At 41.4% G+C, this 18,575-nt stretch overlaps 2 protein-coding genes across 2 annotated transcripts; both read right to left on the minus strand.

Annotated features, from left to right (window-relative positions):
- Window positions 1-459: 459 nt before the first annotated feature.
- On the minus strand, window positions 460-5,939 carry zdhhc12a (zinc finger DHHC-type palmitoyltransferase 12a). The gene is made up of 5 exons (XM_017427785.3): window positions 5,696-5,939; window positions 4,366-4,499; window positions 4,051-4,140; window positions 3,141-3,307; window positions 460-1,550 (listed from the first exon to the last, which is right to left on the minus strand). The coding sequence occupies exons 1-5, from the start codon at window positions 5,790-5,792 to the stop codon at window positions 1,235-1,237; spliced, it is 804 nt and encodes a 267-aa protein (XP_017283274.1). The 5' UTR covers window positions 5,793-5,939; the 3' UTR covers window positions 460-1,234.
- A 3,108-nt stretch (window positions 5,940-9,047) lies between these two features.
- On the minus strand, window positions 9,048-14,350 carry slc25a25a (solute carrier family 25 member 25a). Its single transcript, XM_017427759.3, has 10 exons — window positions 14,189-14,350; window positions 12,397-12,523; window positions 12,217-12,304; window positions 12,027-12,138; window positions 10,840-10,998; window positions 10,043-10,195; window positions 9,858-9,965; window positions 9,608-9,775; window positions 9,363-9,513; window positions 9,048-9,232 (listed from the first exon to the last, which is right to left on the minus strand). The coding sequence occupies exons 1-10, from the start codon at window positions 14,348-14,350 to the stop codon at window positions 9,048-9,050; spliced, it is 1,413 nt and encodes a 470-aa protein (XP_017283248.1).
- Between the last annotated feature and the right edge of the window lie 4,225 nt (window positions 14,351-18,575).

Below are 18,575 nucleotides of genomic sequence, written 5' to 3' on the forward strand. Positions count from 1 at the left end.
GTGCTGCAGTTTCTGTGCATCACTGTGACAGGCTTCGCTCACTGCCTTGGAGTATGAAACGAATCACTCAAACGTCTGAGTTCAAGCAGATTTCCAACATTTCTTGTATTTGTCAGGTCATTCCCCGTCACACAGCAGAATTGTCCCGTTCTGTGCTACGACACTAGAAGTCACGTGGTGAACTTGTGCACTAGAAATCCTGTAACTGCTAGCGCTATAAAAAGAAGCCATAGATAATCCGTCATAGCCATATTAGCAGTAAAACATCTGTATTTAACAGAAATGTTCTCTCTTTTAGCTGATCTCCACCTGCTTTGAGTAACACTAAATTAGAAACCCGTAACGGGACAGATGGTTGTAGCACTTTATCCAGCTGAATATTTCATGTTATTTGTGTCTAATCTGTATTTATACATGTATGTGAAGCATCCCGAGCAGAAATGTCCGTCTGTGCAGATGTTCTCTGTAGCAACATGCATATCAAACGTGTTTAATGTGCTCTTGTTGTCAATAAATACAAACAGAACGTTACAGGAAGAAGTGTTTGTTTCTTAGTTGGTGAATAATCTCATTATTATCCTTTTCAAAGTTCAATTATTCACATATTTACAGACCCTTAGTGTTACAATGTGTCAAAATTTACAGAAAACTGGGATAAAACCTGAGTAAAATACATTTACAATCACAAAGCTGATTGTCAAATCTGACTTCATTTGAGTTTCAAACTGTCCAGAATCAAAACGAAGGGCGAAGCTTCGGATTATTAGTCATGTTTGTGTATTTATCACTTAAATTTATAAGTAAATAGCATCCTGGGTGTCCACGCGTCAGGACGCCCGGATGGACAGCTTTTTGTTCGGCAGCGATGACGTCTGTTCGAAGTAAACTGTAAACACAGGAAAAGGTTTCCACGTTCAACACCAGGAGTTTGGATTAGATGAAAACAGAAGGATTATTTAAACCCAACATAACAATAATAATTTGCTCAATCTCATGTTTCGTCTCCCCTGATCTTCTGGCGCTCGGAGCTGGAGTCGTGCATGACAGTCAGACAGTAGATGTCTGTGGCGACCGTCCTAATTGGGTCAATCAGCTGATTAATCCGTCCTGTGGTTCGTTAAACACACCAACAGTCACGGGCAAAAACATTACTGTTCTCCCTCAGAGGCAGGTGATTAAAAAAGCCCTTCAGAAAACCTGAAAAACTATTAATCAAAGACGAGAAAATTCTGGTTCAGACAGGATTCTGAGAGTTTCTCTGGTAAACCTGCTCCCACATCACCGTCCTGCAAATGCAGAAGAAGTCCCACAGGTTGCAGAGGAGTCCGCGGTCGAAGGGGTTCTCCTCCGCCCCGCAGTTCTTCAGGTACGAGATCCTGTGGCGCGACATGAACTCCCAGGTGGTGCAGTTGACGGAGACCAGGTAGAGGTGGCAGCCCAGCAGGAGCAGCACAACCGCGGAGAAAACCCCGACCGCACCGAGCGCCGCCAGAAGGAAGCCGTTCAGCCTGAACCACGGCTCCCACGAAACGCTCGGAGAAATCCCCGACCTGGAGCAAAACATGTGGCTATGAGCTGAAATTAACAAGACAGCAGCTAAAAGGAGCTGAAGAAGACAAAAACAGAGCAGATGTGTTTCAGTGTATTTAGGAGTTGAAGAGATGCAGTTAAATGGGGGAAATGTTGTAAATAAAGTATAAAAGCCGATCTGAACGTTCTGGTGCATTAAGGGTTAAAACAGCATAAAGTATGTGGAAGTAATCTGAGTAAAACAAACAGAAGAAACCATAAACAGGAAAACACGAGTGACGTAAGAACAAATCCCTGAGGAACGCCCGTCTCAGGCGAGACACTCAGTTTTGTCAGATAAATAGTTTAGAAACTGTCTTCAGACCCGTTCTACAGCGTCTTGTTGTGTTTTTGGAATAGACTATTTGTTATCGCTCAATGTACGCGTCGGGGCGGACTCTCAGCTACTACCACACCCAACTTCAGCTGAATGTCTGTGAGACGGACCGAGTCGTAGCCGTTCTTGTTTGCAGAGTTCGATTAGCTGTAATCAGTTGTAGACGAACACCAAATGTTTTCATGAGCTATTTTGCTAACAGACAGACATCCAAACGCAGGCGTGTGATTACATTATTGCCCACCTTTCATGGCTGCAGGAAATAAACAGGAAAAACAGCTAAACTCTTTTGGTTTTTAGCCTAAAGCAGCCTAACCTCCATTTGTCGTGTTCACACTTAAACACTTCACTTTGGAAAATTAGAAAAATTATATTTGCAAACCAGGTAGAAAAGGTTTAATTTATAATGTATATATATGTGTTTGCGTGTAAGAGGTATTCTAAAATAAATTCTTTACGATCTGAAACACAACGAGATCTTTCCTTTAAACTTTTGATCTGAGAAAAAAAAGGTTACAGAAGGTTGGAAATGTTTTTATCTCCTCTGAGCTCTGTCTGCAGAAATGATCAGTCTGATCTGCTTTTATTGTCTTAAAACAGAGTGAATCCTGATCAAATCTCCTCTGTGTGAACACGTCGTATTGATTTTAAAATCTCAGCAGATGACTTTCAGCTCAAACAGCGCAGACTTCTCGACCTTGCCCGAGCCGTCTCCAATCAGTCAGCAGGTCTGAGACGAATTTAACCCCGAACTTTAGAAACTCTCGACCCGCTGACTCTAAGCACGTCCTCACCGTGAAGGAATGCACGTCGCCCGCTGCCTTCTGCTCAAACTGTCAGAGCGTGCGTCGTTAACGACTCTCAGCTACTCTGATTTTACCTCAAAATCTAAAAAGTCTGTTCTTTTTAGCGATAACATTCAACAAACAGCAAATTAACGTCTTTATGAAATAATTCTGCGCTCCTAAAGCTCTGATTTCCAGGAGGATTTGGTGTTTATGTCATCATCCGTCAGCTGAACTGCTTCACATCTGATCTCTGAAGCTGTCACAGCGTACTTGAGCAACATGTTGCAGCTCCTGATTACGCAACGCGCCCTCCAAATGTCCCGGGTTACCTAATTCAGCTGAACGTCAGCTGAACGTCAGCTGACAGCAGCGCTCTGAGCGGACTGAGGCCGCAGACAGGGACTCTTATCTGAAAGGTTAGAGGCGGCAGCGCTCAGCAGACGTACAGGGCGATACGGAGAGTCCACAGCAGGACCAGCAGCTGCACCAGCAGGTAGACCACGAACCAGCGGTGGTTCCTCTCCCCGACGCAGTTCCCGATCCAGGGACAGTGGTGGTCGAAGCGGCGGACGCAGTGTTTGCACGACTGGCAGTGCTTCGCTCTCATTGGCTGCTGCTCAGGACACAGACAGAAAGATGGAGGGTCGTTTTGAATAAATAACTCAAAAAAAACCTCACATATCAACCAGATTTAGACAGTTTCAGCTAATTTCCCGAGTCATTCAGCTCTCAACATTCATACTGAAAAAAAAAACTCCAAAAAAGAGGGGGTGAAAAACATTTAACAGCCTTCTGAACCAATATATTGCTTTTCATCCATTTATGACCACTGATTTTCTGTCTGTAACAGTTAAGGATAAATTTGCTTTAAAGTTGTTTTCTAGATTTCTTCTCAACACCAAACCTCCCTCTCCCATCCAGTGATTGACTGTATGTCCGGTTTACTTTGGGAATCAAATGTTGGAGCTAAAATCATACTTTCTGTTGGTCAGATTGTGTTTTCTCTGGTATTTATTTTTGTCAGTTTAACAAAAACAATTGGAACAAACAAATTGTGTTTTTGTGACAGGCTGCTCGTATCAAAGAGCTGAAAGAGAATATTAAATAAAAATTTTGTTTTTTTTGTGATAAATTGTCTGTTATGAGTCGACACAACGCCGGTTCATCCCTTCAGTCGTTACAGGTCAGAGTGAAGTGATTTAATAAACATCAAACATCAAATTCCTCTGAAAATGAGTGAAAAACTCCAAAGAAAGACTGGAGGACAACTGATCAAGGCTACTTTAGAGGATTAGACTTTTGCTCAGCTCTGGATGCAACTGGATCCAGATGTTTGTGAAGCTGACAGCTGCTTACCTGCAGCTGACAGAAGCCACAGCGCCGCAGCCGAGGGGTCGACGACTCAGAGATCATTGCCTCCATTTCTTCATCCGAACCCTGACCACCCTGCGTAACACAGACAGACGAGGGTCATACACAGCTGCAGATACTCACACCAGCTCTGACCTTTCACCTGAAGGCCTGCGGTACTGAATGTGTAAAAAACAACAACTTTACTCCACTGGGGACGAGTTTTCAACGGCAGAAAATATGTTCCGTTATTCCTTCCCCCCTCTTGAAGGTTGCAGAGTTTCATTCAGGTGTTTTTTAAAGTTCAGTGTCTGAGCTCACCTCCACGGTGTCGGAGAGAACGAATCCAGGATCCATTAAAGAGACGGCGAAGTACAACAGCACCGACAGCAGGACGAGCAGAAAGAACAGAGCCGGCGGCAGCAGCTCCCCTTGCTCCTCACAGCGACGTAAATCTGCACACACAAGTTTCATCTCTTTGGTCAGCACTGAGAGAAGAAACGTCCTGTCAAGATCATTTTATTTCTTTACAAAATTCTTGATCTCTGTGCAGAAAAATGGCCTCTTATACTGAGACGACCTGTAAATATTTACAGTATCAGACTGATTGAATGATATTAAACACAGTACAATCATCTAAATCTGGTAATAAGTGGTGCTCATGGTTCTATAAAGTCTTTTATTTTGAAACAACCAGGTTAACCTCTCATTTGTGATCATGATTGACTGCAGCTGGTAGTTTCTTTATGCCAGCAGAAACAGTATTTGTTTGACTGATCATCACTCAAATATAAGGAGAATCCAAGGAGCTTTATGAGGAGCTGAGGAGGAGAACTGAAGATCTGCACAAGTCGGGAACATCTTTTGGTGCCATTTTGAGATCATCAACTCAAACAACAGCACTTAAATAGAAAGTTTTCGGATGTGTCACCGCTTTAAGTTCTGGAAGAAGACACGATCTGCACCCCTCAGTTTGTTTCTGATGTTCAGGAACAATGCAGGAACCTGCTAGAACACCTGTGTCCCTGTCCACCGCGAGGACAACGTGGACTGAGGGGACAAAGGGCTCGACTGAAACCTGCAGTTGCCTGCGACGACGAGACAAAGACAGAGCTGCCTGACCTCAAAGACAAGAGGCGTGAGCAGAGGGGTCAGGGTCAGGCCTTTAATCTGACCACTGTCAAGCATGGAGGTGGGAGCATCATGCTGTGGGGCTGGTGCTTTGCTCAAAGTGGAAGGATTCATCTGGGATCAATAAAGTATCAATCTATGCAATACAACTTGAATTTAAAAATAATTAAAACACTCCAACCTACAAACTAGCTTCTGATTTTTGAGGCTCTGATGTTTTTCAGTCCTTTACTTCTTTTATTTTCCTCACAATAAAAATCATAAAGTTAACTAAGAACCCACCTTTACTTCTAAATGACTGAAAAACTATGTATTTTAATATAAAACTCCAGGTTTCTGTGATCCTAACAAGGCCTCTGCCTCAACAACTTGATCCATATTATTCCCAATCAGGTTCTGTTTAAAGAAAATATTTAATATTAAATAAAATTTTATATTTTTAGCAGCTCCTCGCTGGTAAGATGTTCATTTGTAAATCTAATTATTTCCTCTAAAACGTGTCGTTTTTAAATGAACTCACCGGTGTTGTGCAGGAACAGAATGAGAGTTATGACCCAGGTTAACAAAGTGTGAGAGGTTCGGACCAGGAAACCCGTCCGGAACATGTTCTGCACCATCTTATTAACACGAAGAGGTCACGAAAATAAATAAATAAACAAATAAAGTCCCATGGGGAGATTTAAACCGGGTCAGAAAACCGATGAAAAAATAATTTCGAAGCCAACTCTTTTAGCTACATGTTAGCCTTCATTCGCTACTTCCGTGTTTTGGTACGGTAGCCTCCGTAGGACAAACTGCGAACTAAAATTCGCCTCAGAATTCGGTTATAAAAATAAAAATCCAACTTAAAGTCACTTTACAAAACATTCAGACTTTTCTAAATTCACATTTGTGTTAAATAGGATATATATTACTCCTAATACTAAACTGTAATTGAATTTAACTGGAATAAACTGGACTGCATCAAGTTTTAATTGTTTATACATCTAATAATATATATATTTGTAGTTTATAATTGGAAGGAATTTGACTGAAATGAACTGAATTAATTTAGACTGAATGTTTTGACCTTTAAATTGGATCTGACAGCATTAAACCGAAATTTTAAATACATTGGAACGTATGTAGTTGGATAGAAAACTGAACCTGACTTTAATTCATTGATTTTTTTGAATGAATTGGATTTACCTGTGTATGTAATCAGACTTAAATATGATTGTAATGAATTTAAAAAGGTTTATAACTCTCCGTTGAGTCACCTCAAATGTCTTTTGTTGTCAGATGGTTTTTTATAAATAAAATGAACTGAACTGAGTTTTTAAAATCATTTCCGAGTAAGTTATTTATTAACTCAAAGTGTAAACCACACAAAAACATTTCTATATAAGATGTGAAATATATACTCAATAATAATAACTGTGTGTTTAGCTCTCAATGGTTGACTAATTTAAAGTTCCTAAAGTTTAATCTGTTCTTTATTTTTCTCTGAACAGAACCGGTTTTCAAAAGGTTCTAGATCCTTCTGGGAAACAGCTGATTGTCCTGCAGCCCAAGAAGACGTTTTCTGAGAAAAGATTTGCTCAGTTTGAGTTCCTACATGTTATGACTCAACAACAGGACGCTCAAACTCCTTTCCTCGGCCGTTTCATCAGAAAAACTGTCCTCTCCTGACTCTCCGGACTCTATTGTGAAACAGGTTGGAACAAAGATCCGTCATAAATCAATTTTACGACCCAGAAATTCTCATTTTTATGGTACACGTCTGAAAACTGGGGCACACATTAATGATCTCTCAGAAGAAAGTAACTGTAAAAGTTTCTCCTCATTCAGATAAAACCTAGAGGTCAACTGATCGGCTTTTCTGTGGCCAACATACAACACCGATTTATTTAGGTTTTAGTTTCTGTTTTTATATCTTTATATAACCTAAATGCACTTAGAAGAACTTGGACACAAAAATATTTATAGAAGAGCATTCTGTGGACTACAGTTAGCTGCTGCTACATTTTCCTTAATAATAATCAATTATCAAGCATAATTGATGGCTAATTATTTAAAAAATTGGCATATATCAGCCAATTAGTTTGTCTACTTTTAACAAAAAGTCTCCAAAACTCAAAGATTGAACCATGTTGTGCCGACAAAATGTACGACTTAACAAAGAACCAATTTTAAAATGGATTGGTTTTTTTTACCAGCATCTTGACACATTTTGTTCCTGTTTTTTCTTTAAATATACACTGCACAGTTTTTTTATTATGGTCAGGCTCAAAGACTGGACAGAAAACTTAAACCGCAGCCAGTTTAAAATAAAACTTAAATATTGTCAGAAAGCCTGAAGAACTTTTGATTCAGACCAGTTTTAAAGATTACAAGAAAATCTCAAGGGGCGTTTAAGTCTTCTGCACAGCACCGATACATATTTTATAAAATAGTTTTTATTTTTTTTTTTTTATTAAAAATAAAAACAAGCAATACAGGCTGTAAAACATTTGAATGTTAGTGAAACAGCAGTTTTTTTAAGACGTAATATTAGTTTTCTTACAAATAACTGAAACCTGAGTTTCTGCAGAGAGAGAAGCTTTAAAAAATAAAACTTAACTAAACAATAAGAGCTCTACATGATTAGAGCTGAGCTTCTATTAGAAAGTAATCCAACAGATTACTGACAGATTATTTCAGTTAAAAATAGTAGCTTTATTTCCATTATTTATTATTAGATGTTTATTAAAAGAGTATTTTTGCTGCATTTAAGTTCTAACATTTAATCATCTGAGTTTACACACAATAAAAATAAATATTCCAGAAGGCCCACATTTAGTTGCACTTCTTAGTTCTCATGCAATCATCACCTGATGTGTGCAGAGAGGAAAATACCCAAAATAAACAAACTTTTCCAAGTCTGACTGCTGTAAAAACTGCTTTAGGCATTCCCCAAACGCTCAGAGTTCCTCTCAGATCAACAAAAAAAAGACACCAAACATTCAGATTATTAATGAGTTTGCATTTATTTTGCATCAAAATGGTCCATTAAAACAATACTAAAAATCATTGACAAAAAACATCATCCTGCATTGATAATTCATTCAGAGGTGCTTCTAGCAGCGATTAAAGTGCAGTTTTTTCCCCCCAAACACACGTGCTCTTCAGTAATTTTCCTCTTAACCTGAAGGTGAACATTGAAGACATTTTAACCTTTAAAACAAAAAGGCCGTCTGAACACTAACACAACGATCCGAAGCTGCTCGAGCAAACAGAAAAACTTCTTATTCAGGTTAACATTTCAACACGTGACTCCGTTTAGTGTTTGACGGACGTTTAAGGCGACGATCCCACACCCCGAACATTAAAAAGCACGGCTGTCTTTTTCACACACACAATCACATCCTCTTTTCTTAAAGAAAAAATAAATACAGGACAGGTGGAAATAAATAGTCACTCCGTTTATGTTGCAAACCACTCAGGACAGGGAGGAGAAGTCAAACCGATGTGCAAAAACTTCTCGTTTGGGACGAAATCATTTCTTTCCAGAGGCAGGACTATTCACGAATAATAAAGCTTATTAATGCTACGTAACTTTCTTCACGAGTGAAACTAACCAGCCAAAGGTTACAGTGTCAACACAACAACAAAAACATTTGGTCCTCGCTCACTCGGTCACTCAGCTCCTCCTAAAAACGGAAACAGCAGCAGTTAACCCGACAACCTGAGCTCACAGAGTCCATGTTCTCCTCCGTGGCCTTACGTCAGCTGACATTCACAGAATGAGACGGCTACTCGAACCTCCGGGGGCCAAATCCTCGAGGCTCCCGGTGATTCCCCTACACGAGCGTTGGGAGAACGTCCGTTGGCGTTCGGCGGTTTCATCGGTTTCAGCGCGACGTCACCCCCAGCTGAGTCTTCAGGTGCTCGTAGACGACGTAGCTGATGCTGACAGCGGGGATGACCTTGAGGAAGTTGGGGGCCAGGCCTCTGTAGAGCCCCGTGGGGCCTTCGCTCTGCACGATCTGCCTGAAGAGTCCGGTCATCGAGACCTGCTGGTTTCCCTCTGTTACAGCTGGGAGGACAAAACAAGACGACACTTAGACTTTGAGTGGAAAAATGTGAGACAAGAAGCTTCTTTTTGTTTTAAAGTAGTTCTTTCGTTGAGTTTGTGGCTCCGTGCCTAAACATTAGTTCTGGCTCACCTTGTGCCTGCATGCGGGTTCGGATCAGAGCCAGAGGGTAGCTGGCGAGCTGGCCGCAGGTGCTGGAGACGGTGCCGCAGGCCAGCAGGACGACCACCCCGGGGTTGGCGCTGTTGGTGCCGTACTGCTGCAGGTAGCTGTTCTTCAGCGTCTGCCAGGAGGAACATCAAGAGTCAGCTCAGAGCGTCGACATCATTTCAAAAATTAAAAAAAAAAAAATCAGGGTTTCAGAAGCTGCAGCTCACCTCGTACACCGCCAGGTCGATGCCGGCATACGGGATGATGCCCAACATGTTCGGGACGTAGCCTTTATAAAACGCCCCCAGCCCTTCTCTCCTGAAGATGCGCTTGGCACAGTCTAAGATGCCAGCGTACTGACCGCTCTTTCTCAGCGCAAGGCGAGTTTTCAGAACCTGGGGAGGGATTAAGACGTGTTACTCACAACCTAAAAGCTCTCCGGATATTTAGAGGGGATCTAAATAAAAAGATAATTACCTCCATGGGGTAGATGGCACTCTGGGCGATCACTCCAGCCAAAGAACCGGCGACAAATCGCTCCAGGATGCTCACAGTCTCCTTATCGCTGCCGATTAGACGTTTAATCTGAAACGGAGCACATTAGTGAGCGGCGCCGGGAATGCTGTGTGTCCTTGGGTTCATCTTTGAGTCACTTCCTGTACCTGCTCATACGCCATGAACTTCAGGGCGGACTCTGGGGCGATCTTGATGATGTTCACGCCATTTCCTCGCCACAGTGACCTTGTGCCGCCTTCTTTGATCATCTGCATGAGTCCGCTCATGATGCACATGTTGTTGGTTCGGGTTCCGTAAACCTGAACAGGAGGAATAAAAATAAAATTAACTCCTAATGGCTGAAGGATTTTGGGGTGAATAGGGAACTTTTCCATGTGGGTCAAGACCGCTCTGACACCAAACCCGGGCCAACTCGGTCAGGTTTGTTTGACTGTTGGGAAAACATTTATCATCGATATGGTCAAAGTCTCCCTTCAGGCCAACGACTGACGTAAATCTGAGCTGCCGGCAGATCCTGAATGTGGGCACAGATAGACCTTAATCTCCCCGATGACGGCAGAGACTACAACACCACGGGAGCGACGACCGTTATGCGGCCGTTGCTGGTTGGCGGCGAGGACTCTGCCCGCCAGGATCGTCACGTGTTAATCGTTAACTCGTTAGGTAACTCACTCTTGAGTAACGTCTTTTGAAATTTATATTCCTGACCGAGTAATCATCCCACCTCTTGTGAAAGAATGAAGGTGGCCTCAAGGAGAACGGGTCAAATTGTAACGTTTGCAGCAAAAACTCTGGTTTAGGATCCATCGGGTCAAATCAGCTACAACCTGATAAGATTTTCCACTCCTGACACACATGGTCCATTTCCCAAGCTAACCCAAAGCCTAGAAATTCAAATCTACAAGTCTTTTTCCTCCATCTGAGAGCCCGACAGCCATCTTACCTGCATCATGACTTTAAGTCGGTCCAGCGGGGCCGTGCAGGTCCTCGAAATGGCTCCGGCTCCGCCACCTGCAACCAGGTGCCTCCACCACATCCCAGTCTGCTTCTCCTCAATGGTGAAGTCATCAGGAACCATCAGGTTCTCACCGATATCAAATATCTACCAAAAAAAGACAATATTTTTAAATGCAAAGCAACTTTTACTGAACCGTAACGAATCATTTTACTGATTCCTTTATTTATTTTAGGAACCCTGAAGCTCCCCCGCTCTCTTCCTGTTGTGAACATGTGACAAAGCTCCTTTGTGAGTCAGATTCTCCTAAATGACCGTCATGGACCGCTGGTTTGTTTTCACACGCTGCACTTAAGTTTTAAATGATTGTTGTGGACCATTACAACAGCTTTGAGGTGGATTGTTGACTCAGACTCTGAACAAAAAGGGCAGACAGCTCAGCTCGTTTTAAGATTATTAAACTCAGGGGCAGGAAGCGAGCATGACTTCAACTTGCTTCTAAATTGTACCCAAAGTGCTGGGTATAGACACAAGACAAGATAAAGAGGTTTCACTTTTAATCAAGCTCATTTTATTTGGGTTCAGAGTCTTCAGCCGGGAGAATTAATCAACCTCATCAAGTCTCATCACTTCCCCCTGACTATCCTCACTTAACATCTGACTTTTTACACACTGAAACACTCCGGGCGCTCCAGTTTCAAGAGTAATTCACAATGTTCTTGGCCTCCCGAGAGGGTCAACCCCGGCTCGGGTTCAGCAGCGTCTGTAAGGTTGACCGGCGCTGAAAATAACAACAACCCGCCCCAGCAGGAGCCGAGCAGCAAGTCTGTGCTGGTTCTGCCTGACTGCTGCCCTCATTTTACATCACAGCTCGACAAGTCAGAAAATCCTTCCAGCGTAATCCCTCCGGAACAGGCCTCGATTCTTTTCATAGCCTAATAGAGCTTAATTACTGACGCACGGCTCGGGCCGGCGGTGCCCTTCAGGGGCTTTTTAAAGTGGCTGGTTTGTTCCAGACAACAGGAAGGTGAAGGAGACCGAGCCCTTCAGTTTCAGTTTGAGTGACAGGATGAGAGCAAACTGGGACATTTGGATTATGCAACACCTAAAGTTAAATTACCCAGCTCTCCTCGGTTTGTTAAATGAACATTTCAGCTGCAGAATGAGGAACTAACCGTGGAGTGTTTCCAGTAAAGGATGATCTCAGGAATGTTCTCAGTCTTCTCCACCACTTGGTATTTGCTCCAGTCTTTGCTGCTGATAGTTATCATTCCATTCTTGTCCACACTTTAAATAGAAACAGAAAGATATTAGGGCCTAATTATTCAACGAGTGAAGAAGACAAACTGGGTGGGAAAATGTTACCTCTTCAAGGCATTCTCTGCGTGCTGCAGGGAAATGTGAACGCCAAGGTCGTGAAGAGACTGGATGAACTCTCTGGGATCGACTCGACCTTCAGGAGAACAAATTTAAAGTTTTGCGTTAAAGCTGAACTAACAGTGAAATTAAACAAACTGCAGCCTGAACTCGTCCGAGCCCTCCTACCTGCATTCTTCTTGTCCAGACTCTTCACCACCAGCTTCAGGTCTTTCTCGTAGTCTTGCAGATAATGAACAAACTCGTCGAAGTCCAGCTGCCCATCTGCATCTTTTCCTTCCCTTTTTAAGCTTTTCTGCAGCAGAATTAAGGCGACACGGTCAGGTCAAACGGGAACCTATAACTTTTTTTTTTGCACATTTTAATGTTACAATAAAAATAATTAACTTTTAATTTAAATATTCAAAGTATTCAACTGATTTTTCACAGTTTCAAGCAAAAAAAATTGTTTCAGGAGTACATGGTGTCTTGCGGTCATGTGATAGTGCCGCCAATTTGCTTATGAAACAAGTACAGTCAGTTCGAAATGTCCTCTATGTGAGGCCAATGATAAGTCATGAAACACGAGATTTAAAGGAGTCCCTCAGCTCGTCTTTTATGACCCCCAGAGCGAATCGTCAGGGCCCCCCTTCTATCTTTAACTCGACCTGACAACAGTTTTAATCCCACCTGGCTTCAAACCCGCAGAGTTAAAATGGGGACGGTGAAAACTGGCCGCTGCTCCAGGCCGCTGGACGACACCCGACCCACAGCCACATGACCGCCACAGATACCCCTGCAGGAACATTCCTGCCCTCCTCTGCAGCCGGTGCAGAAACTACCAGCACAAACGCATAAATCTGGGTTACAGGGGGGCGTCTCAACCAGCTTTAAGGCCTCAGGTGATGTCATCTGTGTACGACAGGTCCGTTTATTGTTAATTACATACCGAAAAATCAAGAATTTTAACTTTTGAACCTGAAATCTGCACACAAATGTGCACGAAAAGCAAGCATGTACAGACATATTACTGCTGAATATTGCAAAGGCAATGTCAGTTGCAGTATATAAAGGAGTGGGAGTGCATCTGATTGTTAAATTTATAATAAATTGTGCAAGCCCAGTAAGACAAACCAACTTAACTCAGTGATTTAGGTCCTGATTTTAACTTTAACATTGCATTAGACAAGATTTTATTTTATTTTTTCTTTTTAAATTGTGCCACAAAAGCACTGAAAACAGATGGCAGTTTTAGGATACATTTAAAACACAGAAGACTTAATTGAAGCTGCAGTAAAGGACTGTTGATATTTTTAATGAATGCATTTGCAAAAGTTATATAAACTCTGACTGTAACTTTAAAACTTCTGTTTCTTCATAGCAAAACTAATATTATTAGTTATCAAGCAGTGGCTAATGGCCAAATTCTTTAACAATGAGCATCAAAAGCATCTGAATCTTTATTTAAATGTGTCTGCTAAATATTGTCCCAAAGCCAGGATAATATTAACATGTCAGGAACTTTTTTTAAATGCATTCGGCACAAAGCTCAGCTTGCATACCAGAAAAGCTACAGACAAGCAAAGAAAGAGGCTAAAATATTTACAAGAATTTGCTTTTTTTGGAGCATTTGTTTCTACAAAAAAGAAGCAAAAATGTGACTTTAAGTCCTTCCCTTTTAGGGTGGATCATCTGTGACCTGAATTACCTCCCTGGTTCATTTTAAACAAACATAATTCAAGCTTGAGTTTTATAATTAAAAATAAGTTTTAACAGATCATTTAAAAGTGACGTCACAAGTTTTCTGGAAACCATTTTTTTTCCTCTTTCAGCTCCGCGGCCTTTAGCTCATTAAATCCTCCACTTCCGGCCGCCAAAACGAAGGTATTTAACATTCAAATCACATTTTAATTTAAACGAAGTTCAAGTAAAACACGTGTGTTGCTATTTAATTTTAAAAAAAGAAAGTTTTTACTCTTACCTGTCGCCATTTTTGGTACGCTGAAAACTCCTGTGACGGCAGGAACACACTGAGCTTGTTGAAGAGGGACTTCAGCTCCGACGGCAGTCCGTTAGACTCGAAGTACTCCACTTCAACCGGGTCCGAGTTGGACACGGGCACGTAAAGGCACAGACCAAGCATGTTCGGCTCTGGTAAATTTAAAAGAAACTACAATAAATAAATAAATAGCTGACCGTGGTGTCACCCCTGGCCGGCTCCCTGCTGAAATGCCGGTAAAAGAACAAACCGGCTTCTAAAGAATGTCACGAGGTCCCTCCCTATTCCGAGAATAGGCACGTCATTTTACTACTGACCAATCAGGGAAGACTTCCATTGAAGGCTGCTACGGGCTCGCCCGGGTCTCTCGCAGGGAACAGATCCTAACCAATCACGTTCCTTCTTTCATCGTCAATGATTGACCAATCGTGTGTTGTCTTACTGTTTGTTCTGCTTCTGCTTGGAGGTAAATATGCATAAAGTAAACATTATTAAATATTCATCAGATTACATAAATAAATAAATATGCGACCAAATATTTAAAAAACCCAACATTTAAAAAATTATTTAATCTTAATTAAACCAAGTTTTTACAACCAGGTAAAGACATCAGATAAATAATAAGCAACTAGTTTTTACTTTTTTCTTAATGCCTCAGAATTATTAAAAATAATCACTTTTATATTTGTGCTAAGCGACCATTTTATGCTTTACTGTCGAGGAGTTTCCATAAACTTGCTCCTGAGTATTTTGAGACACTTTCCTTTAAGGTTTAACTCCATTATGTTTTAAATGAAGCTGAACAGTTACTAAAGACTAAAAAAATATGAGTTAAAGTTGAAATCAGGTCATCAATATATTACATTTAAACATTTAATCTGTGTCTACAAAGTTTTAACGTTTTGCATCACAAAAAAACATTGTTTATGTAAGCTTAATTGTTTGCAGAACTATTACTGTAAAATTTGAATTTAGACTATTTCAAAGTAATTATGAAGGTGAGAAATAAGTTAAAAATAGTAAATGGGTATAAATAAGTGAGGCATCACTTTGTCTTGTGGCTAACCTTCACCCCACATAAACCTCAGGCTGTTTACGCGTTCCTGCATCAGTTTGAATCACATGAGGTCACATTTTAAATAACTCTGTGTCAGTGATGTTAGGAAGGGTTTTTTACCTCTTGTTATTTTTTCAAATCCCTTCTTTATCCGTCTTCATCACAGAAAACTCAACAATCCTCCCAGAAGCGTAGACTGCGTCATGTTTTTTTTGTTTTGTGAAAACGTTGAAGTCGTTTTTTTTTGTTTTGCCCTGAAGCCATCATGTTTGAATGATGGGTTGGAAATAATCTGTGTCGAAGATGAGCGCCAAAAGTCAGAGAAGACTCCGAGGATGAGCCAAGAACCCGTCGGAGCGGAGGACAGGAGGACATGAGGACAGGAGGACAGCTAATCCGGTCTAAAACATGCAGATATGCACACCTCTGCCTCAAGATGACCCCCTCAGCCAAATGACTCTAAAAAGCACAAACTGTCTACAGATACCTGGTGTGGTAGTAGCTGAGACTGATCCCCAACACGTGTTTAAAGCACTAACAAGATTTTGGAGTCAATCCATCCGTCTGTTAGCAAAATATCTCATGAACCACTGGGTGGATTTTAATTAAACAAATTCAAAAAAAATCCTGTGGCTCAGCAGACATTTTTGTAAAAGTAATCATTTTATTTTGTGAAAAACAGCATGTTAATTAATTTAAAGTGATAAAATAATTGAAATTCAAATTAAATTTAACTAAACCCTGCAGGTGTGGATCATTTAAAAAGCTTTCAGGTAGAATTTGGGAGTTTAATTGTTTGACGGTTATGCTAAGGTTCTCAGAAAAATCCTATTAAAATAGAGCATAATGGTGTTTTTTTTAGATGTGTTTAGCTGAGTGGGTTTGAAGTTCATGAACGCAGCAGCCAAAGTTCGGAGAACACAAACACGTTGTGAGGTGATTCTTCCTGTTGAATGCGTCAAATGGCGGGCGGGTCAAAGGTCAGGAGCTCAACTGTTTACAGGAGCCGGGAGCGTGTTAACCTGCAGGATCTGAGCAACAGGTGAGAGGGGACAGCACAACCAACTGACCCAAACCCAAACCCGAACCCTAACCCAACTCAGTCCTGGGAAAAGTGTCAAGTTTCAACAGTTGTTGTCACGTAACGAAAACCTTACTTTATAGATATATGAGCAGGTCCTCAGCTCAAGAGCAACAGAGGCTGGGGGCTATCATACCAGGCAGGACCCAAGATGGAGACTGGGTAAAGATGCCCCTGAGACAGTCCAGCACATAACAGCAGGATGGACATGGAACACCATAACCAAACAGCTGGAACATCTGTACCCAGTATGGACTGGGAGTCCCACAGTCAAAGGTGATGGAGAATGGCAGGTCTAAGATGCTGTGGGACTTCCAGATCCAGACAAACAGGTGATGGCTGAACAACCGGACATTGTGGTGATAGATAAGATCCAGAAGGAAGCAGCGGGGATAGATGTAGACATCCCAAGTGACTGTAACATCAGGAAGAAGGAGCATGAGAAGCCGGAGGAACACCAAGGGCTGAAAGAGGAAACAGAGAAGTTGTGGAGAGTCGAGGCCTCAGTGGTGCCAGTGGTCATCAGACCCCCAAACTGGATAAGTGTCTTCAACAGATCTCAGAGATCTCTGTCCAGAAGAACACAGCCCTACATCTAAGATACTGAACAGAACCCTGAAGCTCCCAGGCCTCTGTTAGAGGACCTGAGGTTGGAGTGAAAGTGGAACAAATAGGTGGAAGTTACGCTCCTGTACCTCCGATCTGAGGGAAGATGTGTGAACACTCCATGTTGGGGGTGGGTGGGGTGTTTGATAATGGAGGCAACTCTTCTGTGGACTCTACAGGGAGGGGAGTGGACCTGATGGTCTTCTCTCCTGACTGTGGCGCTGCAGACCCATACGATGACGCGGCTGGTCAACATTCTCCCAGCGGGTTCTCAGCTGACACCAAACTTCCTGAGCCTCCTCTGAGAATCCAGCTGCCGCTGAGCCTTCTTCACCAGCTGGGTGGTGTTCGCTGAGGAGGACTCCTCTCCTTCCTCACATCCTCCTTGGTCTTGTCCTTGTTGAGGGTAAGGCTGTTGTCCTCACACCATGACACCATCTCACACCTCAGCTCTGTTCTTCATTCAGAACTTCACAGACGAGGACTCCAAATGTTGTGAAGATACAAGAAATGATTAAGTTCTCGTTAAAATCCATTCAGCGGCTCATGAGATATTTTGCTAACACACATTATCACCCCTCTGCCTTCTGCAACAGCTCTTTTAAAAGAAAAAACAAAAGCAAATGTTTGTTTTTCTGTCTCATTCAGTTTTTCCTCTGCAGATTGTGCCCCACTCTGATTTTTAGCTCAATGCTGCCCTCTGCTGTTTAGATTATTTATGACTTTTTATTTACGTTTAACTGTAAGTGTGTTCGTTTGTAAAAACAACAAATACAAAACTACACAAAAGTTGAGCTATTGATTTGTTCAACAGTTTCAGGATATCTGAAGTTTTTTTGTTGTTGTTTCTTTTATTCTTTTATTATCTTTTTTTTTAAATAAAAATAATTTTAGTCCTTTTGTTATTGTTGATGAGATATTTAACTTTAAGATTTCAATATTTAAGACATGAAAAGTTTCATAAACTCAACAAAACAACCAGACTTGTGTTGTACGGAGCGCTGTGAGGGTCATTTTGAGGAAATTATTGCGTTCCCTCCCAATAGTTCTTGCGTTAACTCAGGATAACTTCCTTGGCACAGACACTTGTCAAAATGGAGGGAACATAATAAAAATTGTTTTATACCAAAGATCAAACAGTTTGACAGATGAGGCGATTTTAAAGATCCTTTTAGATTTAATTAGAAACTCGGATGAAGGTTTGGCACTGAATTATTACCCAATGTTTTATAAAAACATAACTTTCTGCAAGTCTTATTTTTTCCTCCACTTGTCCATATTGATTTATTATTCTGGATTTTATGAAAAGTTTTTAATTTTGATTTTCATTCTGTGACATTTTAAACCGCCTTAAGCTCAGCAGCAGAGCCGGAAGTGGCCACACGGGGGCGCCGTTTCGCCTTTGACGCTAAGCGAGAAGCAGCGTCAAGTTCACGAAGAAGGGCGACAAACAGACCGGAAGTTTGGGCATTTGGCTTTTAACAAAAATAAAAGCTGCAACTCTTTTAACAAATCTGTCTCAGTCAAAAGTATTTTCTGATTTCAGATATTTTCATTGGAGCAATGTTAAATAAAAAGATTTTAAATTTTGAAAATATTTGCAGATGATAATTTAGATAATATTT

This window comes from Kryptolebias marmoratus, linkage group LG1 (genome assembly GCF_001649575.2).
Source record: "Kryptolebias marmoratus isolate JLee-2015 linkage group LG1, ASM164957v2, whole genome shotgun sequence".
Classification (NCBI taxonomy): domain Eukaryota; kingdom Metazoa; phylum Chordata; class Actinopteri; order Cyprinodontiformes; family Rivulidae; genus Kryptolebias; species Kryptolebias marmoratus.

Coding starts and splice junctions, on each gene's coding strand:
- zdhhc12a (XM_017427785.3), bottom strand. CDS start 5,792: ATGGTGCAGAACATGTTCCGGACGGGTTTCCTGGTCCGAACCTCTCAC. Junction 4,500..5,695: donor TCTGTTCCTGCACAACACCG/GTGAGTTCATTT, acceptor TTGTGTGTGCAG/ATTTACGTCGCTGTGAGGAG. Junction 4,141..4,365: donor TTCTCTCCGACACCGTGGAG/GTGAGCTCAGAC, acceptor TGTGTTACGCAG/GGTGGTCAGGGTTCGGATGA.
- slc25a25a (XM_017427759.3), bottom strand. CDS start 14,350: ATGCTTGGTCTGTGCCTTTACGTGCCCGTGTCCAACTCGGACCCGGTT. Junction 12,305..12,396: donor TCTGGACAAGAAGAATGCAG/GTAGGAGGGCTC, acceptor GTTCTCCTGAAG/GTCGAGTCGATCCCAGAGAG. Junction 10,999..12,026: donor TTTACTGGAAACACTCCACG/GTTAGTTCCTCA, acceptor TTTTTTTGGTAG/ATATTTGATATCGGTGAGAA.